This window comes from Coffea arabica, chromosome 2c, assembly GCF_036785885.1.
Source record: "Coffea arabica cultivar ET-39 chromosome 2c, Coffea Arabica ET-39 HiFi, whole genome shotgun sequence".
NCBI classification, from domain to species: Eukaryota; Viridiplantae; Streptophyta; class Magnoliopsida; order Gentianales; family Rubiaceae; genus Coffea; species Coffea arabica.
The window spans coordinates 7,198,382-7,213,615 of NC_092312.1; the positions used below are offsets into that span (position 1 = coordinate 7,198,382).

The 15,234-nt window shown below is 36.0% G+C and overlaps 2 protein-coding genes and 1 non-coding gene across 3 annotated transcripts; all 3 read left to right on the top strand.

The window, feature by feature from the left end:
- Positions 1-4,366: 4,366 nt before the first annotated feature.
- On the top strand, positions 4,367-5,896 carry LOC113725540 (3-ketoacyl-CoA synthase 19-like). Its single transcript, XM_027248759.2, has one exon. It carries the CDS (start codon positions 4,409-4,411, stop codon positions 5,822-5,824), a length of 1,416 nt encoding a protein of 471 aa, XP_027104560.2. The 5' UTR covers positions 4,367-4,408; the 3' UTR covers positions 5,825-5,896.
- Positions 5,897-10,432: 4,536 nt separating this feature from the next.
- Positions 10,433-12,015, top strand: LOC140034976 (3-ketoacyl-CoA synthase 19-like). Its single transcript, XM_072073981.1, has one exon. It carries the CDS (start codon positions 10,501-10,503, stop codon positions 11,905-11,907), a length of 1,407 nt encoding a protein of 468 aa, XP_071930082.1. The 5' UTR covers positions 10,433-10,500; the 3' UTR covers positions 11,908-12,015.
- Positions 12,016-13,066: 1,051 nt separating this feature from the next.
- On the top strand, positions 13,067-13,182 carry LOC113728308 (U5 spliceosomal RNA). The gene has a single exon (XR_003458036.1). It is a non-coding gene; the product is annotated as a U5 spliceosomal RNA (small nuclear RNA).
- The last annotated feature ends 2,052 nt before the right edge of the window (positions 13,183-15,234 follow it).

Sequence of the window (15,234 nt, forward strand, 5' to 3'; positions counted from 1 at the left end):
AAAATAGCTGTTTTAGTTATCTCAGAATGAATAAGAAAAAACGAAAAAAAAGAGATGAATTTATTCTAGTTCAAATTAGTAACATCTATATGGGTTAATTACAAGTTTAGTTTTTTTGTAATCACCATATGCTTTGTTACTCTTCTTTAATTTTCCTTTATAAACTATATTTCCTTAACTTTTAATCATTGGGGTTGGTCCAATTGTTAGGAAATGACTCTTACAGCTAGTTTGAGAGTTTAGGATAGAAAAGAAAAGAAAAGAAAGGATGAGAAAAGAAAAGAAGAGATTTTGATGTTGTTTGGGAATTTAAAGAAAGAAGTCGAAAGATTTTGGATATATATGTCATTAAAAATGTGTTCAATAACCATTTAAGAACACAATTGGCATTTTGAAAAAAATTTGTAGCCACTTTTCTACTTTCCGTTCAAATCAGGCCAAATTGGGCAAAAAGCTTTTCTCTACTATAGCCTCAAAATGGATTTGACCAAATTAGCCCATTTTCCTTCTTTTCTGACATCAAGGATCTCACAAATGGTGGAAAATTAATTCTCTTTATCGTTTTCTTTTCTGGCCAAATCTCTCCTCTCAAACGCACTGTTAGAATCCTCCTGTTGCAAGATTAGGGTTCAAATCCTGTGCATGGCAATTAGGGGTAAAAAGAGTATGGAAAGGGATGGAATATTTAAAAAAAAAAAAAAAAAAGGCACACATGAATGAAAGTGTTCAAATCTGTACATAGCAGTTAGGGGCGAGAAGAGTATGGAAAGGGGTGGGATATTAAAAAAAAAAAAAGGTACACATGAATGAAACGAACTGAAACTTTTTTGGAGGGAGTAATTTGGAACAAGTTTGAGCACATTTTAAATGAAATGGTACTAGAAATATAGAGGAAACCAAAAGTGATGAAACAAGGAAAATATAATCAAACTCAATTAATCCTTTCTCGTCTCCTGAAGTATATTGATACTTTAAAGCAACAAATCTGTTGGGATCTATATTTTCTGCTTTTCTGGGTTATATTTATTATTGTTAATTAATTTCGAGTTGATTTCATTGGCTTGGACGTCATGGTAAGTAATAATTTTTCTGTTCATTCGTGAGGTTTATATTCGATTGTATTAAGGTTACTTGTCGTTTTGCTTTGTGTATACCCTGTTTCTGTACCATTTCATGCTATACCGAAGCCCTTCAATACAAACAGGAATACTTGCGACTTTTGCATGCATGCAAAATATCACCAAAACTCGAAGTTTGACTTCAAGAAGATATGTTGCCTCCAGACTAAAGGTAAATCTTCAAGCAACATATATAAAGATACTTGTACACATTAGGGATATTAAAGGGCACGTTTGCATGCATTTCGAACCTTACCAGAAAAGCTAATCAAGCCATCCTCGAGAAGCAGAGTTGGAGATTTCTAATAGGGAGAAGTTCACAGTGGGTTAAAGTACTCAAAAAAAAAATAAAAAATACTGTAATGGCCAAGGGGAGGGAGATTGCCCATTCAAGGCGAACTCCTCACATACATGGAGGAACATCAGAGCAGGATATGAATTAATACAAAAAGGAGCAAAGTGGGGATTGGGGAATGGCGAGTCTATCAACTTCTGGACGGATAGGTGGATTGGAGAAACCACTCTACTGAAAGAAGCAATTTGTGAGCTACCTGAACAGGAGCAAATGCAGAAAGTGAAACACTACTGGAGAAATACAAGGGACTGGGAGCAACAGAAAAAATATCTGCCGCAGGAAGTGATAGAAACTTGGGATTATTGTGTGTGGTAGATGATGAAGATAATCAGGATATACTCTACTGGCCGCTGGAACCAAAGGGGAATTTTTCTACAAAAACAGCATATGAAGTGGGAATTTTTTTGCTGTGGTTAATCAGGCATGGAAGACTGCTGACCCAAGGGAAAAATTTATGATGAACCTAGGGGTTGCATCCAATGTTGTGCTGAACTGTGGGGGATTCTGACTGGGCTGAAGCCAGCATGGAGTAAGGGACACAGAAAGATCATTTTGTAGACAGATTTGAAGGTGGGATTAAATTTAATCCCAGAGGCTACACAGGAACCACCTTACTAGAATCTGGTTTTGCAGATACGAGAACGGTGTAAGAAAGAATGGACATGCAAGCTAAAACACATCTGGAGAGAAGGGAACAAATGTGCAGACTTCCTTGCCAAATGCAGCGTTGATGCAGAAATGGGATGGAAGAATTTGTAAGAACCTCCGGAAGCAATCAGAAAGCTGCTCAACGAGGATGTTCTGGGGTGACCACACCCCGGCTTGTTTTGTGTACTTTGGAGCTGTGGCTCTTCCCATGTACCCCCAAAAAAATACGATGTTACCTTAACAAGACATTTTCTTGCAGAATAGCTAATTGACAAAATGTACTTCATCAGTTTAGCCCTGAAATAGGAATCAACCATACATGGCCCGTATTGTCTTATATGTGTACGGAAAGATGCATTGAATTTGGAAATGTTGTACTAATTCGTGACATATGAAGTGCGGACATTTGTGGGATTGTGATGTCATTTTAATCATGCATGGGACCAAACTGTGCTACCGTCCTTCTCTCATAAGGGTATAACAGGTTGGATGACTCTATTACTATCTTCTTCTTTTTTCCCTCCTGGGGTTTTGAGGCCATCTGTTGCCTTTGTCTCGTGTTAACAATCCAAAGTAACCAATTAAGGTGGTGACTCAGTTGCAATCGAGTCTCCAGCTTTCATTGTTTCATTTGTTGCTTGGGTATTATCCTTGTACGGGATTCCTGGTAATGCTTATGCATGAAAAACATGGATTCCAGCAGCTTTTCGGCATACTTCCTTGCCTAAATCTCCTTTCATCATGCATGGTTCGTGTTTTGAACGAGTGTTAGCATCATGGATTGCAATTCTTGGTTTTATGAATTCAGACGTCAGAGATGACCTAAGCCTGAATAAAGTCTTAGATAGGAGAGGAGCTGCAGAAGTAAACTAAAACACTGAAAACATGAGGCACTTGAGCTTTCACACACAGAATGAGTTTGAGAATTCCTTTTTCAAAACGTTGTGGTTGTGCAGTAGCTATTATTGATCAGCTGCCAACAATATTGGGCTGCGAGCTAGTCCAAAACTTATTGCACATGCAGTGCAGTATGTCGAGAGAAAGGATAGGTGACTGACAGAAGTATGGAATTCAATGCGGAAAATATATAGCTGGGCAGTATGGGAATGCCGACAAGAAAGAAATGTTACACAATAACTTAAGATATGGTTCTCTTACCAGAATTTGTTCACCGATTAGACCACGCGGACATGACGCTGTCAAAGTAAGGCTACTCCATACCATCATGATTGGGAGGATATAGTGCAAATTTTGGATCAAGCACCTGAGAGTCATTTGGAGTTTGCCTTGGTGCTTTAGGTTAGGCTTTAGCTACAGCTTTGCAATGGAAAGTTGGATACACAGATTTAGTAGTTGAGAGTATATCTCTGGATCAGAAGTCAGAACAAGAATTTGATTCATGTTGTTCTTGATTAGACTCCCTCCAAGTCCAGCATTCCCTTTTTGCAACACAAATAGACTAGAGGGAAGGGGGTTTACCAAGGTTTAGGCATCCTCCACGGGAGTTTCACCGGAATTTCTGCTGTGTGTATGATGCAATATTACAAATAATTAATGTTCCCCGTAGAAGAAATTGGGAAACAGTTACTGACAGTACCTTTTCAGCCATAAACAGAGGCGTAGTATGGGTCAATTTAGTATTTTAGTGACAGAAACTTCGTTGGGTCAACTAATTAAGCCGTAATCAGCAGGTCCTATGATTTAAATGCAAGAGACTAGATGAACCACATCGAGATGAATTTCGATGCATATTCTACACCAGTGACAACAAAAGCAAAGATTACTAAAATTAGAAAAGAATATTCAGAGCCAACAAAAGGAGTTGGGATTACAAAACCTATTGGCTATTTCCTTTAACCAATAGTATCAATTATGGAACAAGTTAATGCAAAATTATGGCCTATAGAGCTTTAGCAACGCTTATCATCGATAATTTGAGTTAAATCAAGCTGCAAAGGTCGTTTAGGACTGCAATATATCCAATAAACTTGTGTTAATTAATGTGTGTGTAAATTCGATTATGGAATGGATTGATGAAGAATGATGGCCGCTCCCACTAGTTTACGTGGGTTATAAGCATCTCAATTCCCAATTTTCTGGCAATAAATTGATTTGTGAGGCATGATAATGCATACCACGCAACCCGAAATTGATTGAAGTCTGTCCCAACCATTATTTAAACTAAAAACATTTGCCTATAAATATGATCCATCAGTATATCTTCCTACACCAATACATACTTGAATATTTCCCTGCAACCCTTCACAGTTCTTTTCTTGTTTCACGAATGGAGCTCTTTACTGCAATCTGCATACTTTGCTTCCTCTACCTCATGCACCACCTCTACAAGTTATTCCTTCGGATCACAAATCAACGATTTTACATGATAGCTTATCAGTGTTACAAGCCCGCGGAGGACAGGAAGTTAACAACAGATTTATGTGCTTCCATCATTTTGCGGAACAAAAACCTTGGCCTAGACGACTACAGGTTCCTCTTACAAACCATGGTCAATTCAGGTATTGGTGAAAATACTTATGCCCCGAAAAATATCATCCTGGGCAAAGAAGTCCATCCTGAATTAATCGATTCGCTATCCGAAATAGATGAAATCTTCTTCGACACACTCGACAAACTCTTTGCTAATTCAGGGATTTCTCCACAAGAAGTCGACATACTTGTGGTGAACGTATCCCTTCTTTCATCCGTGCCATCTCTAACATCTCGAATCATAAACCATTACAAAATGAGGCCTGATATTAAGGCCTTCAATCTCTCAGGGATGGGGTGCAGTGCAAGTCTTATTGCAATTGATCTAGTCAAGCACTTGTTCACGACTCATAGCAATTCTTTTGCTATAGTTTTCAGCACGGATGCCTTAGGTGCAAAATGGTATTGTGGAAAAGAAAAATGCATGATGCTCCCCAACTGCATGATGCGCTCGGGTGGTTGTTCCATGCTCTTCACGAACAAAAGGGTTTTCCAGGATCTAGCCATCTTGAAATTGAAATACACTATCCGAACTCATTTTGGAGCATACGATGAAGCATACAATTGTGGAATTGACATGGAAGATAATCAAGGATACCGAGGATTTCGTCTTGCTTTGACAAAGGAGCTAGTCAAAGCTGCTGCTCAATCTAATCTGAGAGTTCTCGTGCCGAAATTACTTCCATTAAGGGAAATAATTCTGTTCGTCATCATGGTATCCTATAGAAAGATTACTAAAACGAAAAGTTCATCCTTAGCTGCAGCTCCAAATATGAAGACTGGTGTCGAACATTTCTGCATACATCCGGGTGCAAAAGCTGTAGTTGAGGGATTTGGCAAGAGTTTAGGGCTTGACGAATATGATATTGAACCATCTCGGATGACACTACACAGATTTGGCAACACGGCTGCTGGTTCTATTTGGTACGTCTTAGGTTATATGGAAGCTAAGAAGAGGCTCAAGAAAGGTGACAGGATACTCATGATTACTTTTGGTGCTGGTCTAAAATGCAACACTTGCGTATGGGAGGTGATGAGGGACATGGAGGGCTCAAATGTGTGGGAAGATTGCATTGACAACTACCCTCCGAAGTCCCTAGTGAACCATTTCATGGAGAAATTTGCTTGGCTCAATGATGAAAGTATGAGCTTCCTTAGCCTGGATGACATTCGTGAGAAAATTTCTTTCGAAATCAAGGCCTCTAGATGTTGAGATTTTTTCACTTGAATTGTTATTTGAATTTACACTAATTGCATTACTATATGAATACAGGAGTTTGCATGTGTTTGGTGGTGTTTTTAAATGTTCAATATGCACGCAGAACTGATTACTCTTTCTGGACAGGAAAGTACAGCTGAAGTTATTTACAGCACTAGTACTAGTATGTAAACATTTATTCCTACCGTTCTTTTAGAGTTTAGACCATGATTTTACTGCTTGTCCAGGCCACTAGCCCGTTCCAAAATCTATAATAGTTTCCATCGGATTCCTGAAAAAGTTACGCGATTCCCCTTGGATGGCCTGGTTGAATCAGTGGTGCGCAGTGAAATAAATTGATTACGTATTCCAGTGGATAGACATTTATTATTGAAACAGGTCTTAAAGTAGCTACGACCGATTTAATTGGCACAAACTGTGAAGTCTTTGAATGCATTTATGCAAAAGGTTATCCAGATGATACCATATACAGGAACTAACTATGCATTTTCTCCACACGGCAAAAAGATAGCCAGATGATGCCATATACAGGAACTAACTATGCATTTTTCCATAAATTTAGACCGGAGAAAAAATATCCAAGATTATGTCTTTTTGGCCTTGCTAAAAAGTTTCTTATTAAGCAAACGCAATTTAACATTTTCCATAAAAAAAAAAAAAACCACAGTTTAGTAGTACCACTAACTAAAGGTTGCGCAATAAAGGTGACGCACTTATTGCGCAACCTTTTGATGTAGTTAAATAAACTCCCTTCATCCCACTTTGATAGTTCTGGTTCTTTTTTCATACAGTTTAAGAAAAAGTAGTTAATTTTGTTGGAAGAATTAATTTAGGTAGTTATTTTTCTAAAATACCCTCACATTAATTAGAGTACAACTTTATGGGAACTTGAATTGATGGTAAAAAAAAAATAAACTCTCATTAAATGGAGTAGGTTTATAGTAACAACAACTTACATTGAATAAGGGTATTTTAGGAAAATTAAAATACAACTATATTCTTCAATTGGAAAGTGGACTACAATTTGGGACAGACGAAAAAGGAAAACATGACTATCAAAGTGGGACGGAGGGAGTAGTTCTTTTTTTCTTTTGTAGGTAATTAAGGCCCGTTTGGAACTGCGATAACTTATCGAAAAATACTTCTCCATTAGAATTTTTAATAAAAATACTTATTAAGTATTTAAGTACTTTTAAATATATTGTTTAAAGACTAAATTTAATAAGTAATTATTGCATTGGATATATTTTATTTGAAATGTTTTAAATGTATTTATCTCTTTATTTAGATCATAATATAGGATGAGATGATTAAATTTAATATCTAAGTTTTTAAATTACAAAAGTTACTTTAAAAACGCCAAATTTGATCTTCTATTAAAAGTATTTTTAACATTAAAAGCTTCGTTCCTAGGTAATTTTTAAAAATACTTTTAGCACCTATAAGTGATTTTTAATCAAAAGTACTACAACCTCAAACGGGCCTAAATATATACAGTTCAGCTCCTGACGTTGATCGAGTTTCGACTTGTTACCAACCGAGGCCGATTTTGGAAGAAGATGAAAGCGCATAGACATACGCGGCTGTGCCCTTAAGTCACATTCGTATCTTTATCGCATTCTTATGTCACATTCGTCTGCTCCATATTTCACATTCGTATCTTATACAAGGGGGAAAAAAAGCTGCATGCAGAAATGTCCAGGAAACTACGGATAAAACTAACATGGCCGTTACTCAAAAATGATAGTTGACAGAAACAAAATGGAGCATTTATACATATGCATGCATGTTACTAAAACCAAGTTGAAATCCAACATGCAATATCTGAATTTTCGTGTTTATACAAATGTAGCAAATCTGAGTCATGAAATCAAAGAAGAAACTTCACCAAATTAGGCATGTACTATAGAAGCTTAAAACGCCTAACCAGAAAGCCCCACATTGGGCTATCAAATATTCATATTGATGAACGTCAATAGTTTTGTTGGTGGTATTAGTGGTCTGAAAGAAGTCTAGGGTTCTCCATTTAATAAACAGATGTAATCCACTTCAATCATGGGTGGCGATATAATAATAATAAGGTTTAAAAACAAAAAGCTCCCTGTAGTATACCGAATATATAGAAAAGGCCCCCGTGATTTCAAAACATACAAAACGACACCTCATGTTTTGATCTAAATTATAAACTAACAGAATTTGTTAAATTTAACGAAAATGAAGGTCTCGGCTGTTAAACTTATAGGATTCCGTTAAGTTTACTGTTAACTTTATCGGATTCCTTTAAATTTATCGGATTCCGTTATGTTTAACGAATTCTGTTAATTTATAATTTAGTTCAAAACATGAGGTGTAGTTTTGTATGTTTTGAAACTACGGAAGGTTTTTCTATGTATTAGATATAATACAGAGGGTTTTTTTTTGTTTTTAACCCTAATAATAATAATAATACTTGCACCGGTTAATCTATTTTGTGTTTGTGTGTGTGTGTGTTTTTTTTTTTCCTTTTTGCTAGCGGCTGATAATTTATTGGTGCACATTGTTAATCCATAATTGCACATCTTCACATCGCTAAAGCAGAAATTCCAGTACGAAGCAACAAATAAGGACCTCTAAGGAGGAGGGTTGGATTGGGTGTCAAAGTGCAAGATATTAAAAGTGGGAGATTTTATATTCAAAATCTTTCACTTAAAAAAAAAAGGACTTCTAAAATGTGCGGGGCACAAATTTTGATACTTTTTGGATTTTTCATATAAAAAAAAATGCGCTATGTACTAACGCAAGCTTCTGACGGTATTCCATCAGCAAATATTTAAAGAATGTTTTAGTAGTAAAACAGTTGGAGTGGTTTATATTTGAGCTTTGGACCATATTTTGAGTGGTCAATCAGACCGGAATTGGAAAACATAAGGTGAAGTTGGACTATTAGATTAATACCAGATTAATGAGATGAACATAAGGTGAAGCTATAAGTGTTTTATGTTTTTGATATTTTTGAAGGTTGACAATGTAATATTCTATTTATAATTTGTATACCATCCTTGCTTTTTTTTTTTTTTTACTATGCTTGAGTTGCAAATAAACTTCTAATCTGATAGAAATTAATGCAGCAGCTTTAATTAAGGGCATGTACCCTACTTGCTAATTAAAGAGACAGGAGGTGGGTGACAGCCTGACAAGGTTGAAATTTGCCGGCTTCCTTCGGTTCTCGTACCTCTATTATTAATGTCGAAAATACAGGTATAATGCATAAATTGCTCTTACCTACAATATTAACTAAAATCGCACAAGATATTCCATGAACATTTGAACAAAATCGCACGAGGCTGAGCAATTAGCCATTCATTTGTTGGAAATCATCAACAAGTCAAATCAAGGGAGTTAGACACTAATTCATTAGACATTTAATTCATACGAAAATCTGGACTAAAGTTGCATGTAGAGTGGCATTTTTTCCCCGGCAACATTTTCTGATGGGTATTACGTTGTTATCAATTCATCACCACACAATACAACATTAATTGATCCTTAAATTTCACAAGGAGCCAGGGTAGTGAAGTCTCTAAAATGATTATGCATCAACTTCATAAGCCAACAGCGACATTTCTAACTTTAAATACAAACCTTAAACAGAATTGATCACGGCACCTATTGCATCGTTGAATTGATTATTGGTATCATCATTATCACATAATCACCTGTATGGCTATATATGTTTGCTATTTCCATTGTCTTGCATGCATGATTGATGTTATTAATAGCTTCTTGTGGCGTAAAACGTTTGCTTTTCATTCATGTTACTAGGTATATAATCAAGTGTTTCATATGCTTGTTACGATTAATTGCTTTTGCAGAGTGGAATTCATGAAATATATAGTACGAAGTACAGTAAATATAAATATGCAAGTGAACATGTAGATCCAAACAACAATTAAAAAGTGATATTAGGAAAGATAATATAATACCATTGCCCTTATCTACTATAATATATGGCATCGAAAATAGTATATCATTTTGTATATTTCACTTAATACAAGATCCAAATTGCGCTTTTCAGTTACAAACTCATTGTCAAACATAATTAACAACAAATAATCAAAAAAATCCGTAACCAAAATATTACAAAAAGTGAACTTTAATACCATAAAAATCTCAACAACTAATCTTAATATGTTGACAAGAATATTTATGATGTTAAAGTTTGTTATTTTAGTGTTTTCTTTAATGCGTGGGTTGGTATTAAATTAAGTAAATAATGTAATGGATGAGGGGTAACGACGCAATCATATTATTTTCTTTCTCCTAATATCACTTTTTTAATTATTGATTGGGACTAAATGTTACAAGATGATTAATCTTAAGGGAGGCTAGTGTAATTTTTGAAACCTGAAGGGAGGCCAGTGAAATAGTCAGAAACTACCGGGGAGGTTTCTAAAATTATCCCTATTTTCTTACTATAAATTATAAAGGAATGCAATATATTTTTCAATAAATTGTGCTGAGAAGAAATGCGTCACAACTCAAATTGGGGACGCATAACTGCTTTTGTATGTACATTAATTGCTTTTGTATGTTGAAATTTTGCCTTATATAGTCGACACCAATAGGCTGCAGAAATCCAGCATACCTGTAGAACCCCTCCATAGCCCATCCTCCACTTTCTTTTTCGAAATATGGAGCTCTTAACAGCACTATATTTGCTTTGTTTCCTTTACCTTACATACTACCTCTACAAGATAGCCTTGCAGAGGACAAACCAATGCTGTTACATGCTAGGCTATGAATGTTACAAGGCCACGGAGGACAGAAAGTTAGACACAGAATTATGTGCCTCCATCATCTTGCGCAACAAAACTCTTGGCTTAGAAGAATACAGATTCCTCTTACAAACCATTGTCAATTCAGGCATTGGTGAGAACACTTATGCTCCCGACAATGTCATCCAGGGCAAAGAAGAGCGTCCTGAATTAATCGATTCATTAACCGAGATGGATCAAATTTTCTTCAACACACTTGACAGTCTTTTTGCGAAGTCAGGGATTTCTCCTCAAGAAATCGACATTCTTGTGGTGAACGTATCTCTACTTTCTTGCGTGCCATCTCTAGCAGCTCGAGTCATAAACCGTTACAAGATGAGGTGCGATGTCAAGGCCTTTAATCTCTCTGGCATGGGGTGCAGTGCCAGCCTTGTTGCAATTGATCTAGTCCAGCACCTGTTCAAGTCTTACAAGAATGCATATGCTATTGTTGTGAGTACAGAAGCTTTGGGTGCAAACTGGTACTGTGGCAGGGAAAAATCCATGATGCTGTCCAATTGCTTATTCCGCTCGGGTGGTTGTTCAATGCTTTTCACCAATAATAAGGCCTTAAAGCATCGAGCCATCTTGAAGTTAAAATATATGGTACGCACTCATTATGGATCAAATGATGAAGCCTATGAGTGCTGCATCCAGGTGGAAGATGGTCAAGGGTACAGAGGTTTTCGTCTCACGAAGAAACTTGTCAAAGCAGCAGCTCAGAGTTTCATCATCAATCTGCGAGTGCTGGGTCCTAAAATGCTCCCATTATGGGAAATAATAAGGTACATCATCGTAGTATCCTTCCAGCAGAGGAGGAAATCCAAGAGTGCGTCACTTGATCAAGGACTCATGGCCGCAATTCCGAATTTGAAAACAGGTGCAGATCACTTCTGCATACATCCTGGTGGAAAGGCAGTTATAGATGGGGTTGGCAAGAGTTTGGGGCTAACTGACTATGATCTTGAACCGGCCCGGATGACGCTTCACCGCTATGGTAACACTTCTGCTGGCGGCTTGTGGTATGTTCTAGGTTACATGGAAGCTAAGAAAAGACTCAAGAAAGGTGACCGGATAATAATGATAAGTTTTGGTGCTGGATTTAAATGTAACAATTGTGTGTGGGAGGTAATGAAAGATATGACGGATCGCAATGTTTGGGAAGATTGCATTGACGAGTACCCTCCAGATTCTCTAGGCAATCCTTTCATGGAGAAGTATGGATGGATCAATGATGCGGCACTGAGCTTCATCAGAATGGAAGATTATAGATCAATTTCTTGATTTTCAAGAGAGCTTCTTTACCCCACTGCTCCCATTTTCCTAGTCCCTCCTTAAATTTATGTTACCTCCGCAATTCTCAAATCTCAACGAGGATGAGATGTCCTAAAATTCTCCTTGAAGGGCCTGGCAGAATTGTTGTTGAGCACCAAAGAAAGTCCAGCTTAGTGTTTGTGTGGGATTTGTTTCCCAGAATCTTCGTTTCTTGATACCATATACTATATTGTCATTCCTGTTGTTCAATTGTGTCAATCTCTCGCATTAATCAATAAAAGTTTACCCTTAAGTGGAAAATTCAAGCAATTTCAGAACTTGAATTGCTGGCTTGCAGAACGTTTGTTTCAGGCGATTTATCGCAATTGTTTTATTTCTTCGGCTTTAGTGATGGTATGGTTGAGACCCAGCAAGAACTTGCCCTGCAACTAACTTTCTGATTAGCTAATAAATTTCACAGAATAGCAATCACCATAAATTCCTCCGCTGTATATATAAAGAGGATGCAGCTTGGCAGGCACACTGGGACAGCGGTGGCCTCAACATGCCGAAGAATGGCACGTCTGACATTACATTTATGTGGTTTCCAGAGTCTTCACCATACTCTCTCTTTCAGCGTTACCCTACCAAATTAACGTACCATCAGGTTCTGGGCCATATGTTGTGAAAAATAAATCATGAAGAGCCACGATAGTCTGAAATGGTATTGATCAGTGTTAGTTTTATCTGGCATTGCAACTTACAAGTCAATTTAAGCAACCAATGTCTAATGCATTAAGCTGCCCTGATGATACAATAATACTATGAAGCAACCCCTTTAATTACTGCAAAAAAAAGACAAGTTCAGCAAATGCTAAAAGAAAAGTTGGCTAGACCGTGCAAGATGCAGTTCTCTACCCGATGAGAAGCCATGACTTTGTGAGCTCACAAGGGTCCATTCCAGTAATTAATGATGTATCGTTTGAGCAGATTTGATACATCTCTGCGGAATAAGGTGAGAAGATTTTGACGTTTCTGGGAGGAAGAACTGTAGTAGAGTCAATTGGCAGGTTAACTGGCTATCTTTTCTTTGCACTTATGCGAAGTCCCACATCGCCAGACTGTTGAAAGTGAAACGAGGTGGGAGGATGATAAAAGGGGCACCCGGGCGAACTCAAACGCTTCACGGAGCCGCGTGATGAGCACAGAGCGAACTATTCTTTCGCCTTTTACTAAAGAATACCGTGTGCTCGTCACAACAAGCGGCATACGCCTATTTTTGGAGGGTGCTTTTGCCAAAAAGCCCCTACAAGTTTTAGTGTCAAATTATTGTTTTGGAAATTATATTATACTGTGATTTGTTAATTTTCAATTCCAAAGAATGGGTCGTTGTGGAATGGAAGTTACTTAACGAGGGCTGATTTGTAAAAATTTGTTTCTGTTTTATTGAAGGTTCACAAAATTCGTTTCAATTTGAGAAAGGAATTGTAGGCAATATAAGCTAGCTGATAAGGAACAAATATTGCTGTTGCCAAATTCTCCTTAATGAAAAATTCACTCTTATATAATAACCGTATACTATTTTGACCAAAATATTTTTCATTTATGGTAATTGGGAGTGAGATAATTATAAATCTTTGTATCAGCCATTCGAAAAAAAAAACAATTTGGAGGGTATAAATCTTTGCATGCTTATAAATCTTTGCATGCTTGCTTTTGCTTTGAAGGGTAATAATATTTGGAGGGGCAACGAGGAGTATTTTTGTAAAGGAAAAATGAGAGCTATGTTTTATAAGGGAATTATATTGAGTCTCATATCTTCGAAAGTAACATTGGTATATAAGTTTAGTGCTTTCATGAACCTATTAATCTTTAAAGATTTTTCTAATAGGTATTACTAAAAATATCTAAACCACACTTAAATTGTTATATAAATACATACACTTTCTGGAATTGTGACACTTTCTAAAATTAACTCTATTTTTCAACAAAAAAAATTAGTACTTAATGCCCTTCTTAATGAGTGTGCAATAGATACATGCATTAGTCAAACTAAATCTTTAATAAGGCGAAACATGAAACAAAGAATAGAAAGTGACTTTATAGGTTTTTCTTTTTTAACTATAAAAAAATAGCATACACCAAAAGAAGAAAAAAGAAATGACATGCTTATGAGAACGGAAAATTCTATGATCCCTTTTGGATATCATATTCATGATTATAATCTAATAAACTCTTATCATATCATTCAATAATTTCAAGTTTTAAAATCATCCAAGAAGTGTGAATTGATACGTAACAATACGGTATATGAGAACAAGTAGAAAATAAGAAAAATGTATAGCTTGTTTCACATATTAAGTTTCATTAATACCCCACTTGGAAAATTAAAAAGAGAGAGAGAAATTAATTGCCTTATCTTATCAGGTGCTTCCGCAAAACCGCTGCGTCATACAAAAGCATAGACTCCTTTGTGCATGTCCAAGGCGAAAATAAACCCGGAGAGAGAGAGAGAGAGAGAGAGAGAGGTTGAAGCAATCTTTCAATTCTCAAATGCTTGATGGAAATGGTTTAAGCATGCCTTCAATCCTCAAATGCAGCGCGCCATGACCCAACAAGATTGGTACTACTTAGAGGTGTCAAAATGGGTGACTTGGGCAGATTTGGGTTGGGTAAAATGGGTAATGGGTATAAGTGAGTCAACTCATTTATACTCATTTAATTAGATGGGTATAAATGGGTAAGTCAAAAAATGAATTGGGTGACCCAATTACCCATTTATAACATATTTATTTTAACTTTTTGTAAACTCATTTAAATTCATTTTTACAAACTAAGTTATCAATTTATACCACTCTTTGTACCCATCATTAGTTTTAAATATTTATTTATAATGTTCAATAAACTTAATTACCAATTTTTTTCATTTATACTCTATGTCACAAAATTACCTATTATTTAATAATTGAATAATAAGAATATAAAAATTTGAACTAAGCACTATAAAAATTAATATAAAAACTTAATCCAAAAATTTTGAACCCCTAACATTTATTTCATATATAAATTTAAATTTTCATTTTAGAAAGATAAAAAAATAGGCTAAAATTTATCATAAATTAGTAATGCTGAAAAATGAGCAAGTTAACAAACTAAGAGAAAAATAAAATAATAAGATAAAACCAACAAATAATAATAATAATAATAATGAAACAAAAGTAGTTAACATCATGACAAAATAAAAAATTTGAAAAAAAAATGGGTGGGAGAAAAAAAGAGACTTGGGGGGAAGAGAATTTTAAATAGGTTAATTGGGTTTGATGAGTTACCCAATAATACCCATATACAAAAATTTAA

Coding starts and splice junctions, on each gene's coding strand:
- LOC113725540 (XM_027248759.2), top strand. CDS start 4,409: ATGGAGCTCTTTACTGCAATCTGCATACTTTGCTTCCTCTACCTCATG.
- LOC140034976 (XM_072073981.1), top strand. CDS start 10,501: ATGGAGCTCTTAACAGCACTATATTTGCTTTGTTTCCTTTACCTTACA.